Source organism: Drosophila simulans, chromosome X (assembly GCF_016746395.2).
Source record: "Drosophila simulans strain w501 chromosome X, Prin_Dsim_3.1, whole genome shotgun sequence".
Lineage (NCBI taxonomy): Eukaryota > Metazoa > Arthropoda > Insecta > Diptera > Drosophilidae > Drosophila > Drosophila simulans.
The window spans coordinates 985,100-1,009,245 of NC_052525.2; the positions used below are offsets into that span (position 1 = coordinate 985,100).

General features: G+C 45.0%; 4 protein-coding genes across 4 annotated transcripts; 1 reads left to right on the forward strand and 3 right to left on the reverse strand.

Annotated features, from left to right (window-relative positions):
- Positions 1–3,196: 3,196 nt before the first annotated feature.
- On the reverse strand, positions 3,197–7,086 carry LOC6724843. The gene is made up of 2 exons (XM_016173150.3): positions 6,930–7,086; positions 3,197–4,714 (listed from the first exon to the last, which is right to left on the reverse strand). Exon 2 carries the CDS (start codon positions 4,686–4,688, stop codon positions 3,399–3,401), a length of 1,290 nt encoding a protein of 429 aa, XP_016037625.1. The 5' UTR covers positions 4,689–4,714; positions 6,930–7,086; the 3' UTR covers positions 3,197–3,398.
- A 1,208-nt stretch (positions 7,087–8,294) lies between these two features.
- On the reverse strand, positions 8,295–10,498 carry LOC6724844. Its single transcript, XM_002105848.4, has 2 exons — positions 10,295–10,498; positions 8,295–10,186 (listed from the first exon to the last, which is right to left on the reverse strand). Exons 1-2 carry the CDS (start codon positions 10,458–10,460, stop codon positions 8,658–8,660), a joined length of 1,695 nt encoding a protein of 564 aa, XP_002105884.1. The 5' UTR covers positions 10,461–10,498; the 3' UTR covers positions 8,295–8,657.
- Positions 10,499–16,782: 6,284 nt separating this feature from the next.
- Positions 16,783–18,132, forward strand: LOC6724845 (27 kDa hemolymph protein). Its single transcript, XM_002105849.4, has 2 exons — positions 16,783–17,090; positions 17,208–18,132. The coding sequence occupies exons 1-2, from the start codon at positions 16,916–16,918 to the stop codon at positions 17,969–17,971; spliced, it is 939 nt and encodes a 312-aa protein (XP_002105885.1). The 5' UTR covers positions 16,783–16,915; the 3' UTR covers positions 17,972–18,132.
- A 1,049-nt stretch (positions 18,133–19,181) lies between these two features.
- On the reverse strand, positions 19,182–23,050 carry LOC27206370. The gene is made up of 2 exons (XM_039297111.2): positions 22,049–23,050; positions 19,182–20,593 (listed from the first exon to the last, which is right to left on the reverse strand). Exons 1-2 carry the CDS (start codon positions 22,919–22,921, stop codon positions 19,691–19,693), a joined length of 1,776 nt encoding a protein of 591 aa, XP_039153045.1. The 5' UTR covers positions 22,922–23,050; the 3' UTR covers positions 19,182–19,690.
- Between the last annotated feature and the right edge of the window lie 1,096 nt (positions 23,051–24,146).

A 24,146-nucleotide genomic window follows, 5' to 3' on the forward strand; every position in this document is an offset into this window, starting at 1 on the left:
AACATTTGCCAGCCAAGTGCACTTGCTCCAGCTCCAGCTCCAGCTTGAGATTCAGATTCCAGCTCAGGCGAAAGAAGCAGTGGCGAAGAGGCGAGGGATGGGGCATGAAGACTGTCTCCCGGGACTCGTCTGTCGGCTTAGTTGCCAGTTATCTTGATCACAGCTAAACAATCGATTCAATTTGAACTTAATGGAGTCCTGGCCGAAAAGTGGGAGCCAAAGGTCAGTCGCAATGGAGATGTGTGTGCGCGTGTGTGTGTGTGCTGCAGAGGAGCAGAGCCCTGGTATTTACAGACATGCATCCAATATTTGCATTTCCAAAGTCGGTGACTATTTTCATATACGAGTACTTCTGTTCCCAACGATCTATTGCACACTTTCACTGCGGCTTAATTACTACTGAGACCGAAAACCCTAAACAAGTCGCTTTTTAATGGAGCGGGGTGATTCTCACTGATCCAGTGCAGTGCGTGCTGGTCCGTGAAAGACGCGTTTGCTGGATTCCGGCCTGCGGAGATTGACGCGACAACACTAACGATGTGCCTTGAGCCCAGTGCAATATGAACTGGATTATTGGAAGCCACATTTACATATGGAATGGCACCCTACGCCTCGTGCGTGGACGCATTTAATGAATGCAGCTACAAATGGTTGCAACAATTCGGGAATCACATGTCCTCCCTCCCCTCTTGTTGTTTGCCCAGTATAAGTCATGCCCATATAAGCGGGGCCAACGGCTGATTGACATATCGTGCAAATGGCCATTGAACCCCCGACTGGCCGACCCACCGACCGACCAAAGGTAATCACACCGGCCACATGACTTATTCAGAACTGGCCCAACTGGCCGGTGCCCAGTAACCAACACCCCAAGACCCCGCACTACGGCCCTGAATTAGCTATGGCCGTATAATTAGCACAATTTCGGGCGGACATGTGACCCCACAACACTAATACACTGAAAAGAGAATGCGTAGTTCATTGCACTTTGAAATACATATGTATGTGTAGTCATCAAACTGTTGCGATTAAATATGGTATCTATAGAATCGTGGTGGATGGATTAATATGCATATTTCATACACCTAGCTCAAGTCGAGCTGATTTTCTCCCTGTGTACTTATCCTGGGGCGTTCGAGTATTTCCATATGACATGTTCGTCTCTCGTCCGGATCCGGAACATAAATGTTCTGTCCTGTCTTGGGCAGGGGGCGGGGGGCAGGGTGGACATGGGGGTAGTGGGCGGAGTGCCTTTATGGATTATGGATTGTTTATTGGGGCAAGTGTCAGAATTGAGGCACCCATTTGTCCATGGCTGATGTGAGTCCTTGCCACAATGAGGGGTTTTTTTTCTGTTTTGCAATAGCTTTGTGCTCAGGATACGGGCTCTTCAAGCTGAGTGATTAGTTCAGATGACAAAATCGATTGGGCTATTTGAATGGTTTTGCTTGGGAAATCAGTTACAAGTTATTAAATAACTTAACTTGTTTTATGCAAAAAAAAACCCCGAGCTGCTTTAACAGCTTAACCTAAAGAGCGTTAGTTAAGCGCTGGAAAAAAAACCTCTTAGCAATCCTCCTCTGTATCTCCTGAATTCCCCTTCGCCGATGTGTGTGTGATAACCAAAATCAAGCCGCAGCCGACTATTTTGCATACGCAAATAAAAGTAAATAAATTGAAATTCGCCAGTTCCTTGGTGTGCCTGTTCTTCCACTTCCACTTACCTGTGTGTACATGTGCGTATATGCAATACATATATACATATTTTCCCCTGTGCATACAGCACACGCATGTAAATCGACGTTTTACAACACAAATGCCACCTGTGGGGCGGCCTTTTTTGAGCCCCATAGTTTGGGGTAGTTGGCGTCAGCCTAAAGGAACATTTTCGTTTCTTTCTTATTTTCGGTTCGATTGGAGGAGGGACTCCTCGTCGGCTGCACAGAGGTGAGCGCAACGTTCGAAAGTCAACTAGTGACCTAGGCAGAGCTCTTATTTGACTTCCGATATTTGAGATACTTGCTGCATGTGAAGCCGATTTTGGTTCTGGTTTTGCGCGAGATTAAATTTTAGAGCAATCCCAACTCGGTGTGCGACTGCCAGGCACTTCACATTTTTTTATTTATAGGAAAGAAGAGTGCCGTGGACTTTTTGGCAATTGTTATGGGTGAAGTGGGCGGCTTGGTTCCTGCTCCTGTTCAGCATTTACATACATATATGATACAGATTTTCCGTTTCGGTTTATTGCCAATACCACTGTTGAACATCGGACTCGTCCGCAAGCCCCCTTACCCACCATCCCCACCGTTTGGGATCGCAAACCAAATCGATACAGTGGCTTCTCGCTTTCGCTTTCCTCGGTTTTCCATCTCTAATAAGTGGGTGCCCAACTACCATAAAAAATCGTTAAAGTGTTTAATCAATGGCTCTGGCTCGTTGGCACAATGGAATGAAATTAAGTGCCATAAATCAATGGCGAAATATAGGTGAGCTTGCTTTTATGGTGCGCACTTGGGCCAAGTCACCTGGGCCTTGTCCTTTTACGTGGAGTCACCAGAATATTTGGTAAGTAGTAAATCCCCGCAAGAGTGGCTAAAAAAAAGCTCAGGAAGAAATTAGAAGGTAGGAAAATGGTCACAGCACGGCACAGAAAATACATTAAGCACATTAAAGCCCGTCAAATGGAAAAGTGGCCAAGAACAGCAACAAAAGGAATTCAGTGCCAGGAGAGCTCACCTGCCTCCAACATCATTGGCCCCCCTTACGTGGTCACCCAAAGCAGTCACAATAAAATGCCAACTGCCAATAAATGCCAATAAATCAAACAATTGAGCGCGGCCAAGTTGTGTGACGCCGTGCGCCAAATAAGTCCAACGTCCAAATGTCCAATGTCCAACGTCCAAATGTCCAATGTCCAATGTCCAATGTCCACTGTCCAATGTCCAAGTGTCCCACGTCCGCGGACCGATGTGGAAGCGAACAAAAAGCTGGCAACCAACTTCTGAATGCCTCAATGGTGAGCAGTGGAGCAGACAAAGAACATCCAATACACCGATTGGAAGTCAGGAATCGAGACAAGCCATGTTGCATGTTCTTGGAATCGGGTTAACTAGTGAACTATGCACCTTAGTTAGAAACATCTCGCAGTCTATGCAGCACTCTGCGATTTCACACTTTAAAACAAACAACTTTTTGACCAAATAGTTATGTTTTATTTCGTAGCTCTATAAGAGCAGCATACAAATTTTTATGTACGACGTGTACGGATGGATTAACTAGAGATTTGGAACCCACCTAACTATCGATCGATGGCTGATCACACCTGATCACACACAGTTCTTGTGAAAAAATACCGAAAATATTGAAAATGTTTCGATTGGCAATTGTCTGATGAGAATCTATATAGTGTATATATAGTGTCTCTTCACAGTTGATCCCAGTTTGTCCTTGGAGTCCTTGTGCAACTGATACTCCAGCACGTATCCGTTCTCCATGCGTAGACCCTTGCGCAAAATGCGTCCAATCTCAAGGACTAAAGACTCATTTTCCCCGTCAGCGATCCAAATAGAGATCTTGTTCGCCCTTCCGCGAATATTAACCACGACGCCACAAAGATTGTCCGAGTGCTCACAGGCCTCTCCAATCAGACAGAGCATGGCGTCCATCCAGAAACTGTCCAGCGCCATCTTGGCGTTTTTGGTTATGTTGAGGATCCAGCGTCCTCCATTGACATTGGCCTTATCCTCCCACATGGGTCGAATGCCCTTCTTAAACAGGGAGTAGTGACTGCCCAGCTTGAGCTCGGATGGGGGCTTGATGTGAGTGATCAGGCTCCAAAACTTCTCCACGGTATCGAAGCTTGTAACCTTGTGCAGCATTTCCTCCCAACTTTTAGTTCGATCGTTCTCTAGATACCACAGCGTCCAGCAGTTGTTGAGTGGATGTTGAGAATCCTCGGGCTCCTCGGACTCCTCGGACTCCTCGGCCTCGGGCTCCAGAGGCTCAGCGTTCTTAGCCGCGATGGTCACAATATTATCACTCTTATTGTTCAGTGACCGAAATTGTGATGATTTGTAAAGACCGACCACCGAATCTTCTTTTTTGGCCAGTGGATATGTGTTCCGATTAACCCTGGTCTCAAGCCTGTAACCCAAAAGCTTCTGCTCGGATAACCGTATTTGGACCTTCTGACCTAAAAGATTTTCTTCTGAGACTTTCTTTCCCTGCACATTCTTTTTGATTATCATCTTATATTGTGCACCAGTCGACTGCTGCGGGACCTTCTGTTTTCCTTGGCCTTTACCCTTCTCCTTGTCATCCTTTCCCGTCAACTTTCCATCCTTGGCCTGATTCTTGCTTCGACCGCTCTTGCTCGTCTGACTGGGAGTGCGTGGCGCATGATTAGGATTCTTCTTGCCCTTCCGGTTCCCCTTGCCACGTTTTTGGGTCTCTGATGGCGACGTTTTCTTTGGAGCATTCTTCGGTTCTTGGGTCTTCTCTGATTGAGTAACTTCAGTAGATTGAGGAACGGCAATGGGACGAGGAGCTGCAGCAGGCTGGTTAACATCAGTTGGTGACTCCACTTTTTGAGGACCTTTTGTGTCAAATTCATTGTTGTTCGCACAGCTTTTAAACATTGTTCTCGGATTGGCAAAGTCCTTCATCCTGTAAAAGCTGTTGGGAAGCATGGCGGCTTTGTTGAGGTCAGCAACGGCTGTGGGGTTATATGGAAATGGCGAGGTTAGCTAAGTTAAAACGAATAAATCTCAGCACTTACTATTTTGAACCAACACTATACATGTGAGCATTTACAAAAAAAAAAGATTAATATAATGACGATTTTTGGGATCTTTCATTTTCGTAGCTTTGTATACAACTATATATGTATATAAATCTACAAAGCCAAACCCAACGCTTTCTGAACTTCCCACTAATGAGACAAACAAGCCAACATTCCCCTTTTCTCTAAGACGTGAGCTGGAAATTTCTGCTTTGGAAGCACGAAAGGAAAAACTGGCCAAGACCAAGGGACGTGTACAGAAGTTGGCAACTTTAGCAACAAATATTTACACACCCTCGGACTGAATGATTTGAGTGGGTGCAAAACCCCAAACACACGGGTGTTAGGTAACACAGCACGCATTTCTTATTAGCTGGGTCAAGTTGTTCCTATTTCCTTGGAAATAACCGAGGAAAAGCGTTTTTCACACGCCAAAATCTCCGATAGAAAAGATTACGAAGCCTTGGTATTTACGCATCTTTTAAAATCAGTAAAAATTCATAACATCAACATCTGCAGAGGACAAAGGAATCTTTAAGTAATGGCAACACAAAATCAAACCAGAAGATCCAACTTTGATTTGGCTCTGGCTGCCATAAGTTAAAATGGGGCCAAAAGGACTCGAATTTATGAGTGAGAAAAAATCAGTCCGAAATTGGAATCAGAAACAAATGTTTGGGCGGACTTGAACTGCGAGTATTGGGCTTTCAGGCTTTTGGCAAGCAGTTTATGGCCATTGTATTTGACCCGATTTTGGTTAAATGGAAAATCCGTGTCTTAACCACGGTCTCCATATGTACATATGTATCACTTGGCATGGGCTGAGAACTGTACGGATATGGAAATCTCCTTTCACTTCTGCCATACAAATTAGGGAAACAACGAAGGCAACATATTGCAGGAGGTTTTTGTTCTTAAAAGCCGTTTAGGGATCTCATACCCGACATTTCCAAGTGCTCTTTTAACTTAAATGACATCAAAATGAAAAGCAGGGCCAAAATAGAAACGAAAACTGCAAGACGCGCGGGTGCACTTCGAGAAAAAAGTATTACAGAGATCAACTCAATTTTATCGCGACAGTAGTTTAGATTATAGCCTGTAATGAAATGCTTTTGAATCTGTATGTCACTGTACTTGCTCGATCTCGATTCATTTAAATGAATAATTTACTTCTGGGAGCAGTCGAAAGCCACAATAGAAGGCACCTTGGATTTCTCTCAGTTCCCGCAAAGCAGTTTCGCCCTTCGCAGTTCCTGTCGATGCAATTTTTTATTTTGCCCGATGCGATGTAAATATTGCATTAGACGGGGCCAAAGTGTTGGGCAAATTTATTGGCAGCACATAAATCGAGGACTCGCCCTCAACGGGTCGGTTCGGTTGTCGCCTGTTGAAAAATTAAATGTTCTAAAGGTAAATATGCGCACAGCGAGGAAGGGGCACTCATTCAGTTGAACGTTGGAAGTGGGACGGAAGTTGAGGGAAGGTGGACTACTCTGCTTTGGCATCTGTGCTCGCCTTCTGTGACCTATGACCTGTGAGCCATCGTCGCTGGCTGAAATGCTGAAATGTTGAAATGTTCAAATGCCGGCTGCTGACTGCTAGCTGCCCCGAAAACTGATGAAAATGCAAAAATGTTGTTCCCAGTCCTTGCCTTTCCCCTCGGCTGCTATGCCAATTTTAATTAACAAAAAACATGAGCAGCTCCCTGTTGCGTTGTGTGTGTTTTGTTTAGCTCTGTTTTGTTTTGTTTTGTTTTGTTTTGTTCAGTTTAGTTCAGCTCTGTTCTGTTTTGTTTTGTTTGGCTAGTTTGAACTTTGTGCCTCGTATTCTTGTATGCCGGTTGCACTAGATGCGTGGTGGGGTGGGGTTAAGCAGGGGAGCTCCACCCCACCTACCGTCAATCCGCTCAATTGCTCTGGCCCAACTTTCTGCATACTTTCGGGGATTCCCAGTAATCGGCGGCAGCCAATGAAATCTAAGCTAACCCACAGACAAGACATACGACTACATACAACGAGGAATACTATTGTACATACATACATATGTATGCACGAGTGTACATACATGCAAAGATGTCGAAGGAGGAGAAAGCTCACGAACGGTCATAATGCTATTATTAATGACTACGAATTGGGTCTACGAAACTTACCTAACGCACTGCAAATGTCCGAATATCGCTTAGGTCAATCAAAATATATCAACAAATAAATCGCAATTGTTTTGTAAATAAAATTTGACTTTAACTCGGTTCTTCTCAAAACGAAGTGTCGTCCAAAAGTGTTTAGAATTTCTAGACCTACTTTGCTCTGAAAAAATGACTTTTGGTAGAAAAGCCTATGTGACTCACAGTAACAAGGTAAATGCAAGTGAAAGCATTTTCGAAACCGGACAACTCTTCTGGTGAAGAGTTGTCTTCTTTCGTTTCGGTCGCACTTCGGTACTATTCTGCACTTTTTTCCATCACTGGGATCGGATTCGCGAGTATTTTGCCTAATCCCAACTGCACTAAGCGCTCCTGGATTACAGCTAAAGCGTTTAATTAAAAAATGGCATTGCTTTTGTTGTTGCGCGCTGGCATAATTTGCATGCCAACAACACTATGGCCTGCCTGTTTGCTCATATCATTAATTCGCAATTTGGCCAAATAATAATGAATATTTTCATCTTGTGTCGCTTTTTGCCCTGTTCAGTTCAGTTCAGTTAGCTCTGAGCGTGTTTTTGTTCACATTTGTATATTTGTTCATGTCCGCTCAGACACATTCACATTCGCATTCAAATGTTTTGCGTTTTGTGTTCTTGTGCAATGCAATTAATTAGAAGTGGATAAATGGTGCATGAGTGTGCGCAAATTAAATTAAATTCTATGTGCATTTTTGCATTTTGCCAGCGAATGAATCGCTTTGAAAAAGTCACTCGGAGATGAAATGCAAACACGGCATTCTGAAATCATCGAGCATTATGAGAATGCATAAACTGAAATTGAACCATAAACGCATGCCCCCCGCAAGCGGATTGCGGGGAATATCATTTTGAAATGCTAAATCGTGTAAAATATTTAAAGAGTTGTTAGCAGTTGCATTACGCAAAAAAGCAACGCATCAAACACAAACTTCCCAATGCATCAAATGGGCAATCATCAGAGGGCGGGTGTGACGTCGGTGAGTCCACCTCCAGCCCGACCAGCAGTTCGTGGCCGACTGAAGCAAACTGAAAGGATTTGCCAGGACCTGCTCGATCGAGCAACAGAGGGGCAACTTAACAGACAACCGGGGAAACTTAACAGCTGTTGTAGGCAACTCATGGACGGAGCAATGAAGAATATTGTGCCAAAATACAGCATTTTCTTTTACTTCTTGCCCATCACATGATAAGCCCACACAGAAGTTAGTCATCATTAATTTAAATAACTTTGACACACCTTAAAATCCATAAACACGTGCAAACAGCGTTAACGTTTAGTACCTATACTTGCTGTGCAAATAATAAGCCTCAGTTTTCGGGCCTTGTTTGCTCAGCTGCTTGCAATTGTCTCAGGAAAACTTACGTAAAACAGGTGAACCATTGTCGAATTGGGAACCCCGAATTTCAATTGTGTTTGCATTATTTGCGTTTCAAGCCAAAACACACATTATATCATCTTCCTTTTCTTATTTACCTTTTTACATAGCCCAATAAACGCTGAAAAATATTTACAGTATATTCCATATTTACCTAAAGGCTAAACAAAAAAAACTTCAAGCAAATATTAGATTTGCAATTACTTGAGATACTAGAGAAGTATTCAATCGAGGACGTTATGAGTACTTAGCACATTTTCATAAATATCTTAATACCCAATTTTAACTAGACTTCATGCAGTCAATTTCACGAACAAACACTAGGCTCCACCCACGGCCTCCTTTAACTGCAGTTCATCCCGAAGTCGACGCTTCTCCAAGGTCTTAGCCAACTCCTGTTCGGTTGGCAGAAAGCCCAGTCTCCGGTATCGATCCTCAACCCTGGCCTGCAGCTGCGGCTGGAATCTCCAGATACTGGCATCCACAATGGGATCGATCAGCAGGGACTTGGTGTCAGGTTCCCGATAGTGTTGCAGTTGGGCAAACTCAATGGGCACCGATTTGGCAGCGCAGGCGGCTTCCTCGGTGTGGAAAAAGGTAAAGTGGTTGTGCAGACCAACGGCAAATCGAGTGTCATGCAGACACTTGGCGGCTGCCCCACGATTGCAGTGCTCGCGCACACGCTCCACATGCTGCAGCATGTAGAACGAGCTCGACAAATTCCGGTAGACCTTGGGGCGCTCCGGATACCTGGGGTAGTACACATTGCGAAAGCAGAAGCTAACCCACTCAGTGCAGTCCGCGGGAGTGCGACTCTCGTAGTCCGGTACAATACGCGCAAGTTTGACCAACTCCGGCCAAGTGGTATGGTTTCCGAGTGGCATTATTACCTCGTCGATGTCGAACACGCCCACGTAGTCGAACTTGTACATGTTGCGGTAGAAGCAGTCGTTGTACGGTATCATCTCGTTCAAAATCCGATTGAAGCCGTCGGCCATCATGGCATAGTGGTGGAAATGCGGTCCAACGTGCGGCTCACCTCTACCCAAAGACATGCCACGCAGCTCCACAAAGCCAGGACTTGTGACCAGATAGTCTTTGATCACCCTGGTCATGTTCGAATGCATCTGAGCGTCGTAGAGCACCACTTTGTGGGCCCCCAGCAAGCGCATCAGTTCCAGCCACTCGATCAATCGCCAGGACTTATCTTCATATGGAAAATCCATCGCCTTCACACAAACCACAAACTTGGGATCCGTGGATGGGACAGCGGACGTAGGGGATGAGGCATTAGCCACGGACTTTCCCGCCACTGTAGGTTCATCAACTTCGTAAACCACTCGCAGGAGATTTCTGGCCTTGTCGCATTTGTTAGCCAGCAAGGAAACCATCTTGGGAACAATCCCTTGTTCCTCACCCTCTGGCAAAGGGCAGCTCAAGAACGTTGGGTAATATCGCCGAGGCGCATGACCGAAGGGCCACATTACCTTGTGCTCCGAAACGGGAACAATCACGGGATCAGCCCTGCCCTCGAACCATAATTGGCAGAAGATTTCGGGGTACTTGAAGGAGTTGTCCTGGTGCTGGTTAACCATGGCCAGAAGGCGCACAAGCGGCGCCTCTGAGACCGCCTCCCTATTGTCGTAGTAGGCTGCAAAAAGGTAATACGTTAGGTTGCCATTAATAGCCCTCTGCCAATAGGTGTTGTGAAAATCAATGTTCATCAAATCGGGCGCGGGGCCACACTTCACTGAAGGCAATCGGCTGTTTTCTCTGGCCAGGAGCTCTTCCAGTGGAAACGACGGCATTTCCTCGCGGATCCATCGCAATCGCTGCTCCCAAGAAGGCACTAAAATGGTAGGTGGGACGAGTCCTTAAATGTACATTCTGATATTGACACACTTTAAATACACTCTGACCCCAGCAAGAGCTCTTCCTAATTGGGAGTTTTTCTTACTTTGCCTCCGATCTACGAGCAGTTCATCAAATACATCCACATGCGACCACCTCTGAAGCCGGTCAGCACCATCGTAGCTGTGCAAAAAGAGTCCCAGAAGGAAGAGCAACTTGATGAAAATGATCACGAACAAAATGCGGAACAGGCGTGTGTAGCTAGCCGACATATCGAATTTTGAATGATTCGGAACATGCCGTCAAAAGCCAGAGTCGCCGCGGCCTCGACATCTGTTCAAAACTGGTGGTGAAATGTTTGATAAAGCTGTTTTCTTTATCCGTCGACTTGGAACGGTGACCTTATCGATGGAAACTTGTAAAGTCGTAGTGAGAAAACACCAAAGCACCAAACTGTGTTCTGTGTTCAGATGAACAAAACACTAAAGAAGTTTGCTAATTATCGAGCTAAGGGACATTTTCAGCCTAAGCTGGAAAACTACAAGTAGGAATTCGCTATGCCCAAGTTTAATAGGTAGAACAACACATCGACCAGGAAATGCGTCCAAAAACAGGCGACAGGACCGGAAACCAGAAACAAAATGCAGACAGCAACTAAAACTCAAGCAGACACCAAAACCAGCCAAGCGGAATCAGGCGCAAGTTCTAAGAATAGCAAACAAGAAGAGGGCGACTCACGTGTGGCTTCGTTGCAAGGATCCGCAGAAAGTTGCCACAAGGCGTGCAATAGACACCGGGAACTCCAGCCCGGGCCCATGCCAAAACCCAAATACGAGTACAAGTAAGCGGCGAAGTACTGAGTGCACACGAAAACGCACCTGGGCGCAAATGAATGATGATGATGTTGCCACAACAGCCGCAGGCAGAAGCAGCAGTAGCAGTTTCTTTCCCAAGGTTCTCAACAGTGTCAAAAGATGCCATCGCCGTGGATTAATATTGTGTGGATCAACTGTTTTACTGGTTTTAAGTCATTTTTGTTTGAAGTAAGCCCATTGATTGCTGAACTGAACTTAAATGTTATAATGTGCCGTTCTCTGCGCTTCTCAAAAATAAATGTATATGCACATTGCAACGCTTTAAAGAGTTGATTAGTTTGCGCTTCTCAAAAATACAAGTGTATATATTTATTTAATTTCTATTGAAAATCAAACTTATTTTGATTCCTGTTTAGACCTTTCATATTAAGCAGAACACGACCCACTGTCGTCGCTAGAAGGTGTGTTCCTTGGCTCAAATGTGGCAACTTTTCGCTTAAGCAAATTGCCAGCCTGAGCAGGGCACGCCTTCACTTTGCCCCCAGCATGCACAGACCTCCTGAAGCTCCTTCTTTTGTCTACAGCTGCCGGGCAGTGAAAGTCGACTGCAACAACTCCACGCTCGTGTCTCCGCCCTGTTGCATTTCACTTAGAATGCTTTTAACCAAAACATTAAGCAGCTGGTGTCACATTATATCAGCGAGGCGGAGGCGAGGCTTAGTTAGCCTGGGAGCAGCAGCCACAGCAACATGCAACCAGCTACCAACAAACAGCAACCAGCAACAGCAGCAAATTTATGGCCCGAATTAGCCCCGCCCGAACTGGAATCCCACCCCCAGCATCTGAAATGCTGTGGCTGACTAAAAACAAGGCACTCAGAAGAGCGAAGTCGGCTGGGAAGATGATGAGGACGCCCTACTAATGAGCTGAATTATTTCACGTAGGGAAGGCTTCCAAGGGGTTATCGTAAGTAGATGAGTTTTGGATGTGAAATACTCTTAAATTCGTCCTGTTTATACAACTTCAAAGGCGCTCGGTGTGGTAAGTGTAGAGGACTCTGGAGATCTAATGATTAGTTCGCTTATCCGTTCGTGTCCTCCTAAAATTAATAACTATTTGCCCAAATATGCTACAAATTTTCATTCATTTCTTCTGTAAGTAGTTCTATGTCAAACGAGAAATCCCTTGTGATTTGCGTTACTATACACAAATCTCAATTACTTAGAATGCCAACATTGACTTCTCCACATGTATGTGGGCATGGCATTAGGCTCTGGGAAAACAAGAGCACAGCTCAATCTAACTGCACTAATTGAAAACCGTAGATGGAAATAATAAGGCAATTTAACAGGGCCAAGGAAGAAATAATCCTGCTGGCATTCGTCCATCCACATCCAAGAGCAACAGTGAAGTACGTGCGTCAGTCAATCAATCAATCATTCGGTCTGAAAGGTACTGCCAAACGAATATTCCATCGCAATGCAGTTGACCTGGCCTTAACAACACAACTCCACCGGCTGCACCGTCATTTGCCCTATTTGTGTATTAAAATTAAATTTTGCATAATAAAGTTTACGAAAAATGGCTATGGACCTTGTTTTTGCTGGAGCTATTTTAACTAGTCGCCCTGCTGCCGCCAGGCAATAATTTACTTTTACTTAGGGTGGTCCAGCTTTGAATAATTGATGAAATCGTCCATGAAAAGACTATTCATGCACTTTAAGCTGATTTACTCGGGCATTGAATTAAAATGCCCGCACCCACAGAGTGCATTGACTGCCAAAGCAACACGACTCGACCCGGCCCGCACTCTATAAATCACAGAACCCTAGACTGCTGGCCACCACATGCGAATCGGAAGCACGGACAGGACACACGGGAGTCCGGGTCCGAGGGCGAGGAGGCTGCCTAGCCAGGGAGTCAGTAGGGCCAAGGCCACCTGCAGAGGGGGCCGTCGCTTTAAGGTCTTGATGCTGCGATCAAAATAATAAGTATAATTTAGACATTTGATTTGAGCCCGTTTGAGCGCGATTATTTTATGCAGTGCATTAAGTGGCACATAATCTTAAACAGCTGTGCTGCAGAACAAATGCGTTGAGTAACTTCTAATTAGTATTATCTACAGATGGGACGAATATTTCATCTCCTTTTAACCTCAAACCCAATTTATTAAATTAGACGCTTTCTGACAGACGCACCTAAGCTGTAATTTATGTTGATTAATCTATTTATATGCCCTAAGTGCAGACCTTTAAGTCGAGTTCGCCAGACTGAAAGACTGAAAGACTGAAAGAGTCCCGTGCTTCACCTTGCATTCGCAATGAAGATAGGCGGGGATCACCGAGACATCGCCAGGCTTCCACCTTGACCCTAGACCACTTGTTTTGCACTAATTTATCAGGTTTGTGGTCCAGAACTCAGGCCTCAATCTTTTGTTCAAAGGCAAGGAGTCGCACTTGGGGCTTTAGGTCGAGTTCTGGATACCGGACAAGGGACAACGGACAACGGACACGGCACATCGGTTAGTGGAATCTGTGCGTTAGTGTTATCTAGCTGCAGCAGCATCATCAGCATGATTAATTGATGAAAATCCTTTTTGCCATGCAGGATAATAAATTACAATAGCAGGCCAAACGGACGGACGGACGGCGGACAGGTGGCACGGTACCCAAAAGTAGGGGGAATCACAGACGTGTAGCATGTGTTGCAAATGGCTAACACAGACAACTTTGATTTAGTACGCGGAGGGAGCGGGGCTTGCATATGCATGAGCTAGTGCCAGTGTTCTGTGTGTGGCTGTGTGGCTCTGTGTATGGGTATGTGTGTGTGTGTGTGTTAGCCTCCCTCTGCATTGAATTAAACTTCTCGGCGAGAATGAGTTCCGTTGCCGTTTCCACGGCATCCGTTCCCTTGGATAGTCCAGGACGATGATGACGCGCTGCCTGTTCCCCAAATTAGCTTAATTTCATTTAAAAGGATACACGCTGCAAGCTGAGTTCGGCGTGGCATGTTTGATTCCAGAGCAGGAGGCGATGGTGGGTGTCGGGAGCAGCTAACGAAGAGGAAAGTTAAATGGTCCCGTACGGAATCAGAAATGTTTAACTAGTTGGCAGAAAGGAAAACTGTGCATTGATGAGCGGATTCAATATGCTGAACGGCAAAGCACGATGCACGAGTTGATAAGTCCTAGCCTTTTATGCTCTTCTCATTACTTTTCCTTTGACTTTGGTGTTAAAAGGCTTAAACGATTTAATGGACATCCCAAATATTGAAGATCTTGTGAAAAGCAGCAAACAATGTAATGAGGATCGACTAGACTCCTAGCATGGAAGGGCGTCAGGAGGTCGAAAGCCAGAAATATTTGACGACCGTGAATGACCACCCATACTGACTGGCTGGCTGGCTGGCTGGCTCACGGATGTTTGTGTGTGTGTTTATAATTCATTAGTTTGCTAAATGTATTTCCTAGCTTAATTGGGTAGTAAAGCACACAGGCTAAGCTCATAAAGCAACCAGCAGGGCAAACAGCCAGCTTACCTCCCCCAGCGAGTCCTTGGCGATGTCTGATTAAGGCAGTCGGAAAGAAAAGCATCTGGCGAGCAGGCAAAAGTGGGGAAAGTGGGCGGGGCAGCTGAAGATCCATTTACTACGTTTCATTTTCCTCGGCGGCAGTGTGTGTGTGTGTGTGTGTGTGTGTGTGTGTGTGTGTGTGTGTGTGTGTGTGTGTGTGCAGTTGCCACAAATTGCTAACCGGATTGGTAGCGTAACAGAGGAGGTCAGCTCATTTGCTTGGCTTCAAAAGCAGCCCATCTGCCGATGCTCGAGTGCAACGTGGCGTATGCTCAATATTTGAAACGCCACCCACTGATTATAATTGTCCATTGTTGCAGCTCTTCTCTTCTGCCCGAGTTCTATCCATTAACATGTACTCCTCTTTGTTTCTTCATATCGGCTCTTTTATACTCGTCTTCATCTTCATTAATATTGTTTTACATTTCCATAGCCCTTTTTACAGTACTTGTTTATTGCATATTTAATTTCCAATCTTAAAAGTATGCATTGCATTTAATATCACTCAGCTCTGGAGATAGTCATGCCCCTTGGCATACTTTTAGTCGATGCCTTGGAATTGCTTCTTATCAGTATCTCTTCAGAAGTCGAATCTTATTGAAGTTAAGACCTAAAACCGCCGCACACAAAACTAGGTAGTCCAGATCTCTAAGAGGTAATCGCACTGTCATGTCGAATATTTGCTGAGCCTTGACCACCGTGCCCGATGGAAATCGTTATGCGAACCGGTTTCGTGTACGCGCTATGATAGTCAACGTTGATTTGCCACAGCAGCACGGAAGCAAGTGAGCAATTAAAGTTAGTCTAGCCTTAACGCGAGTCCAAGATCGTGTGGAGAATCTTACCCGGCCAGAGATTTTGCTCTCTGCCTTGCTCTGCCAATCCCAATCCGCGTGAAATTGGGAAAGCGTGGGCTTGGACACAAGACGACATACATAAACATATAGTATAGAACATGTATGTATCGTAAAGTGCACTCAGTGCGGATTGATTAGGAAACCCATTGCCTAAACAATAAACAGAGACGTAAACAGAGAGCCACCTGAAACCGACAACTGTCGACCCAAGAAAAATTCCGCAATCGCAACAATCGATCGGGGAACAGCTAAATCCCAATTCCCCCGATCACCGACGCTTTGTTCTTAGTTTTCAACCACGCTGTTGTTGCCGTGCGGTGGCAGATTGCCGACTCAACTGGAAGTGCAAACATGCTGGGTTGCAAACTATCCGATACCTGGTAGTCAGGCCTCAGGTTCTGTGAACTCATTGAGTAATGAGTAATACTCGTAGTAGTTGTGGCAATAAAACACACAAAAGGTCATGTAAATGATATTTGTACACAACTTCGTCCAAGGCCATAAATTATATTTTATTACACTTCTTCTGCAAACTAAACTTATAAATTAGCTAGGGGCTAGCGGTTAGCGGCTTTTTTCCGGTAAACAATATACCTTATTTTTTTACAAATACAGGGCAAAATCCAAAAGAAACTGAGACCGCCGGCAATTGCGATAGCAAGTACATAAATATTACCTATATGCCGATAAGATAAAATATGCATGTCGAACAAACCAAACGGCCGAGTATCGAGGCTAGAAATTTGGCAAATTTACAATTCGGCGACATCGTCCATGGTTCTGGAGCTCGTTTCCACGCTACCTTCAGCATTATTGGTACCGGAAAGGGATCGGCCAACCACTTGGCGAGAAATCATCACTCGCGTTTATCTAGGATTTGTAATTGCCGGAAAAGAATCAGACCCTGGAAAAACTTTGTACTTTGGCCGCAGTGGCCGAAGTGTGAATGATGTCACTGTCGTTTGATTGAACAAAGCCGAAACGCAATCGCACAGTGAGTCAAAGTGCGCACTCACAAGATGAAATTATAAATTAAATAATAACCTTCAGAAATACATTTCATGTTTTAACCGTTGTCAGTGGGAATCATTGATATATGTATCCCACTTATGCATTATTCATATATTATTTAAGTAATAAATATGCGACCGAGGGTCACAAAGAATTACGATCACCATGGCAAATGAATAATCATGAATATATAAACTGATTAATCAGCTCGAATTTTCAGAAAGAATTATTATCAGGAAAGACAAAAAGACGAAGTTTACTAGCGATAAGATTGTCGAGATCGGGTTTGGAAAGGATTACGACTGAGCCCACTGTGCGTCGTCATCGACGCTTGGTTTTGCTTTGCCATGTCGCTTCGTGCCCGGGAGAAGTCGTTCTCATTCAGTCACGGGCAGCACTTAACCACAGTCGGATCTACAGACGCACACCACCGCCACCAGCACCACCACATCGACCTATCCATCCATCGTCAGCATGAACAAGTACGGGATGGTCGGCGTCTGCCTACTGGCTGCTCTGGGCGCTCTGCTCCTGGAGGTCACGGCCTCTCCTTCGTCCGCCGCCTCGTCTAAGGTGGATCCTAGCCAGCTTGGTGGACTTTCAGCCCAGTTCTTGCCCCCCGAGTACCGCAACACGAACGTTAGCATCGGTAAGATTTTGGGACAGTGACATAACCGTCCCCTGGCTATATTCCCCTCCTTTCTTCTGAGTTTGCAATCACATCTTTATTATATCAAATGCCCCATCATCTCTTTATCCCTTACAGAGGATATTAAAAAAATATATCGTGAAAAATGCAAGAAGGTTAACGGAGCGGACAACGCAACCTTCTACGAAGAAATCGAGCGGGCGGCAGCCAAGATGAGCACCTGCATCAGCGGGGTGGTCAATCTGACGGCTCTGCAGGAGGAGATGGAGGTGGCGAGGCCGAACGGCGACCTGGACACCGTGTTTAGCAAATACTGTCTCAAGGCACCAGAGGCGGAGGCCTGCGTCAAGGAGTTCAACGACAAGGCCCAGCATTGCTTGACCGCCGAGGAGAAGCGCCACCAGGAGACGGTTACCCGAATTGGAGCGTCCGTTCTGGGATTCGCCTGTTCGCGTGGTGGCGATCAGATCGCCCTCTTCATTGCCGAGCAGGGACCCGAGTGCCTGGAGGCCAACAAGGAGGCCATTAGCAATTGCCTCAATCAATCCTTTCATCAGTACATTCCCAAGGACGGCCAAGTTCCGGACCTGATGAGCCGCCCAGAGCTCCTATTCTCGCCCACCCACTGCGTGGACCTGCAGCGCTTCGAAGCCTGTGTCATCCATCATTTGGAACAGTGCACGCAGATCACCACCGCCAATATCGTTCAGTCCGTCTTCCGATTCGTGAAGAACGAGACCGACTGTCAGGCTTGGATGCAGGCACGCGCCAACGAGAAGCCCATCCTGCTGGCCGCTTCCAGCAACAACACAGCCCCTGGACTCACCTACTCCCTGGCCGGTACTCTTTTGGGCGCCACAATACTCCTGATACGTCCCTGAATGAAAAGCATACTTAGGTTATCTTTTTTTTGCGATAACAAACGCCTGCGTATTGCGGACATTTTTTTTTGTTTGTGTGTGTATAGTGGGCACCGAGTATCGGTGCCGTATAATTTAATGTCTCCTAAGGAATTGCCAATAATAAACGCGATTACGATGAACGCACCCCGCCCTATTAGAATCACCACTGACCAAGGCCCAACCGGCATATCGGCTGTCTGGCCAGAACTGCAGTATTATATTTGGATGGAGCTGGGAAGCAAATCGATGAATGTTATTTCATTTATTTAAAAACACTGATAAGATAGTGAACGTATATTTTCAAACACATAGCTGGAGTGACTCAATGACCGTAGTTCCCCAGGACTTTGCTCTTAACAATGGTCTGTACCGCAGATAAGCCCTGATCCTCTGGTCCCTGGTGCCTAGTCCCTTACAACCGCAGCGGAAACACGAATCTGTATAGATCATGGCATACTCTTGGGCGAAACTGTAATTAAATCGCACGCTATATTGAATGCTTCATCACTTTTACGAGCTGATAAGTTGTCGGCCGGCAGTGCGAAACTACAAAAATATAAACGGCGGACTTATCGTGCGTAATGCGTAATGACTGGGTTTACCTAGCGAAATTGGGCAATTCTACGGCCACTGTATCTGAAGTTTTTACCGCGGGCTCTGCCTTGGAAGAGGCACTATCGCACTCGTGGTATCTGGAATGCCATCGGTGCTTTAATTGCTTTTGCACTGGATATTTCGGTTTCGGACGTCAGCTATTCCCAAAATTTATAATTAGCCTCAACATTTCATAAGTGATATAAAAACCTATATTAACATTGAATAGATGAGGGAGGAAAAAAAACAAATATGCATCTAGCCCATTTTTATATATTTATATCGATCGACAATAATAAAGAATTGTCGAAAATGTCAATGTAGTAAAGAAATTTATCTGCTGCAATGCATTTATTCCTTCCACTAGATTAATTAGCGTACAACAAGTCTTCGATGATTCGTGGATGTTTCGCAGGAACCAAGTTTACCGATAAACGCCCACTTTCCCGCTGTAATGAACAGTGTTCCGAGTTAATGAGGTTACCTTGCTCGGCATGAAACTATACCAAAGTCGGGAAAGGGACGCAGATGAAGACTTCGGTGGCGCCCCAACCCCCCTCCCCACCGCACACGAAGATTGCTTTTTCATTTGCTCACTAGCCGGGAACAATCAATCACTGCAAATTCCGTACCTATCACATCAGCGGAATCGGTAGGGAAAATACGCTGCAAACTACTGGAGTATGATGGATGGGGGTTTTCCACTTCCAGATGATAAGTCTCGATCGCAGCTTGGGGTAAACATTTATTTTTAGAACAGTCTCAAATTAACATAGTGAGTACATTTATCGCACGATATAAGTATAATAAATAGAAAAAAAAAAGAAAAGGTTGTACACTTACTTTAACCTCGAATTAGTTAGCTACAGGAAGTATATATACAGATAACTTGCATTTTGGGACACTTTGATGTCCAATTCTATTAAAGCATGAATAATTCCTTTATCAGCAGTGTAGATAAGCATACAGCCACCAACCGTTTAACCCTTGTCCAATTCTTCAGACACACAAACATCTTAAAACTAGTAAGTTTACCTGTATAATCATTTAAGCACTGAACGAACCAACAATGCGAGACAAACCTTAGCTGTAATGATCACAAACTTATGATAATGGCTTCGGAGGCAGCAGAACAAGTGGCTGAAGCGGCTGTTGCTCACGGTCCAGGTCGTCGCCTTCCTGGTCCAGCGATTCCTCCAGCTGCTGTTGCTGCTCCTCGGGATCGCTGATTTGGGCCAACACATCGTCCAGATGAAGCCACACATACTCCACAGCGGCTCGCAGTTCGCCGGCAAATTTCCAGACGCTGCGATCATCCGTCAAATTGGTTAGGTTATACTTTTCATCGGGTTCCCGGTAGTGCTGCATTTGGGCAAAGGACGTGTTCAAGGTCCGGGGGTTACATCCGCCGGGCAGCCACTTAAGGGTGAAGTGGTTGTGCAGCGTCAAGGAAAGACGGGCGTTGTGGAAGCACTTGGTAGCCCGTCCTGGCTTAGAGTAGTTCCTGATCCGCTGTGTGTGCTGGAGGACGTACAACTCCCCGGCGATAGCCTGCTCCTCGTGATTGCTGAACTCGGTGGGCACTTTGGTGAAGTACGAATTAATGAAGCACAAGGCAGGGAAGCGACCGGCACACTTGCCGCCCTTTTCGACCTCTAGGGCGTGAGCCTTCTGCACCAACTGATGCCAGTTGCGGTTGTCACCCAGAGGCATTATCACCTCATCCACGTCCACGTTGACCAGATAGTCGTGCCGGTACAGATTCCTGTAGAAGCAATCGTTGTAGGGTATCAGTTCGTTTAGTCTCTTCTCTAGTTTCCTGTGCTGCAGCAACATGTGCTGGTAGTGTCTCAGTCTGGGCATTCCATTGGCCAGGGTCAAAGGTCTCAGCTCCAGGTATCCAGTGCGCTGATAGTAGTCGAGGACCCTCTGCACCGCGGGATGAACATCGTACATATAGGCATAGATCCGTGAGGCTCCCAAAATTCGCTGCAGCTCAAACCACTCCACTGTGGTCCAGAATTCGATTTTTTTGGCATAAAGTCTAAAAATTGAGCTACAGACTTGAAACTTTGTACATTTTGTTGTTAAATCACAAATAGTTTGCACAGAAAATTTGAAGTCTGTGCGACCACGCCCTCTCTTGCCTCCCATATTAACTACTGGTATGGCTCAGGAATCAACGAAATATCATTTTTTTTTTTTTTTTTTTTTAAAGTCGTGTATATTGTTGTTTTAAAAATAATCCCCCTTTTCTTTTTCTAGTTCTACATTCTAAATTTCCGAATATGAATTCGAATCAGAATCAGATTGTGAATCCAATATTTTGTCTCATGGATCAGGTTTAAAATTAGACTGTATTTCCAAAAGACTTATTACTGTCTTCGGAAGTGGTTTTTCCTATTTTTTCTCTCTCGTTCTTTTAAACTAATTGTTGATAATAGTGGGTCCGAATTATCAATCGCTCTGTGGAAAATATCACTCATCCTATTGATCCGAATATCTTTTTTTGCATGTGATAGTCGGTCCCTTTTGTAAAGCTTATTCCGGGCTTCACTCGTATTTTCAGTTTCCTTTTTAATCTTTCTCCTTCATTTTGGTAAGATAAGTTTCGGCGTCCCATTTGCTTCGGTGTCGTGGAGTTTTCAAAATCTCTAACAAGAATTGTTATCTTTGACGCCATCCACTTGGTATGTTTGGAAATAAATCGGTCTAGTTATCTGTTACACTCGGGCAGTTTTTTTTTAATAAATAATTCAAAATTTACTATTTTTTTGTCAATATCTTCTGTCTGTTTCGATTCCTGATTATTGTTGTTGATTGCGGAATAAACGTAATCTGAAACATAACTTATTTGCCTATTGTTACGCCTCCAAATGTCCAGGAGGTCGCTATGTCTGAACTCAAAATTGACTATATAAAATCAAATTTTTAAGAAAACGAGCAAAAATGGGCAAAAGATATTACTTTACCGTGAAAGACAATAGTTAAAGGTACAAACTGACGTTTTTAACTTTTGTCAGAAATTGTCAGAAAATTAGTTATACTCCACGAAACACAGGGGACACGTTAGAATTTTCTGTTAAAATACACATAAATTGGATGTCACACAATATAAAAACAGTACAACTATACATATATTACCTACATAAGTTAAAAACATCATACCTTGGCATTTATTTTCCATATTTTACTATAATTTTTGGATGCGTATTAACGATCATACCACATGCAAAAGTAAGCAAGTAATTTTTCGGAAATTGCATTCTCTCAATCAGCTTTTTAACACTTCAACTTTAAAAGCTCATAAAACGATTTAGTGAAGCTTTCGGTCAATTTTGTTTTTTGTTTTTATTTATATGATCAATTTTCTATTAGAAAATAATTGCTAGAGGACGATATATTGACATAAAAATTTAGACTTTATGCCAAAAAAAACGAATTCTGGACCATAGTGCACTCGATAAGGCGCTCTGATAAATCCACATAGGGAAAATCGAATCCCTTGAGGCAGACTCCAAAGTTCAGAGGAGCTTCATTTTGACTTTGGATAGTGGCATTTTGAGTCTTGGGATTTTGAGAGGACGGGATCACCACAGGCACCGACTGCTTCCGATTCATGTTGACCCTCAGCGAGTTTCCCGCCTTCTCGCAATGCTGCGCAACTAGGGACACTGTTTTTGGAAAGGAGTTCACGGCAGGCGGCGGCAATTCACTGGGAACCGGACAGCTCAACAGGTGCGGGTAGTTAAGATTCGGCTTATTGCCCCACGCCTTGACCCACACACTCAGGAACTCCGCCACGGGCACGAAAATGGGTTGCCGATAGTTCTCGAACCACATTTGACAATGGGTTGGTGGGAACTCGTTGCCGATCTGATTGGCAGTGGCCAAAATCCTTACCGTTGGCAATTTAAGCCCTTTCCGCTTGTCCAAATAGGCGGCATATAGCCGAAATGTCACGTTCGAGTTGACGAAGGTCTGCCAGTAGATGTTGTGCAGCTGCAGGTCCAGGGGATCGGGATATAAGGCACATGTTTTGTTTAGCTTGTAGCCCATGGGCTTGGCAAAATGGTACCAGAAGCCATAGTCCACCTCGGGCAGTTCCTGCTCCAATTGCCGCACAAGTACCTCTTTTATGGGCTCCTCCAGGTGACGAATCGGTGGGGGAGTTACCTTCGCAGCCAATCCGGCCTCCACGCTAACACCATATTGACCCAAGGGCGTGGGCTTGAGATCATCCGTGCGCTGGAGAGCACTCAGAAGGACGAAGACCGCCAAGAGGGCCGCCGTCACCAGAATTGTGAGCCGAATGAAGCCACCTCTTGTTGACATTATGCTCGACTGCGTACTGAGCACTGAAGATAGTTTCCCCAAAGCAGGAATCGCAATCTAATCAAAACGAGAGTGGCTGCGATAATAGCCGCCTTCATGTTGAATTATCTATGGCTGCGAGCTGTTGGGCTTTATCAATTAGCCAAATTTAGTAGGACCTATCCGGTCGCATAACAATATATTTACGAAACGATTGGATTGTTTTCATCGATCTGCAAGCGGGGATGTTAATCGCTTTGCCTAACTGGATTTGGCGTGTAAAACCCAACGATCTTTGCGGTCAAAGTCTCGCGCTTTTACGCAGAGTAGAAATACTTGTGAAAGCTTAATTTCTGTGTAAATTGTTTCCGCAAAACTATGCAACGATAATTCCTGGTTTCCATCCCTTGAGCATCGTAAATGCTTTTGTTTTGCTCCGTTCCGTTTCCTCCCGCTCGCTATAATTTTTGTTTACCCTACTTTTATTTAAACTTTTTGCACTTCCTTCCGCTCCTGCTTTTGCTGTTATTTTTACAAGTAATTTTAAAATTATTTTATGAGGGGGATCCGCAGGGCTTTTGGCCGGGTGCGAAGTTTGCTTTATTGACATTGTCACCCCGGTTGAGCTCAGCTCGTCACATTGAAGCAGCGAGCACCTGGACGAGGACGAGGATGAAGTCGAGGGAGATGACTACGGACTCTGGACTACAAATACTTCGGTAACGACAGGATAATAAAATTGTGAAACAACTTTTTAATGAGAAACACTTTTAGCACATTGCAGTGGCCAGTGGACGGATTCCCGGTAGTTGGTAAAATGTTGCTTCCTAGCCCCAATGACGGTCATCATAATGATGATGGAGAAGAACACGCTGATAGCAGTCGAAAAGGACAGGACAGGGCAGGAAAGTTCAGTCTGTCGGTCGGGCCAGGACGCTGGGCTCACCTGTTGACGCAGTATCAAACACCAAGTATCCACGTTTGCGATCGATTCTCGGGCGGCGGAATAAAATCTTTTTCGTAGTCTGATGAGTCGGTCTGGCTTTAACAATGAACATTTTGCGCCGCACTACTGCAAAACTGCAAACTTTGCGCCGTAATTGCCCAGAAAAGTAACACAAATGAAACGCATTGACGCTTAATTACTTTTGCTAAATGGCACGAGCCCGCCAGCCATCCTCCATCCTGCATTCCAACCCCTCCTCGTCCTCGTCCTCGAAAAGTACTTTTCAAATGGAGTGGGCGA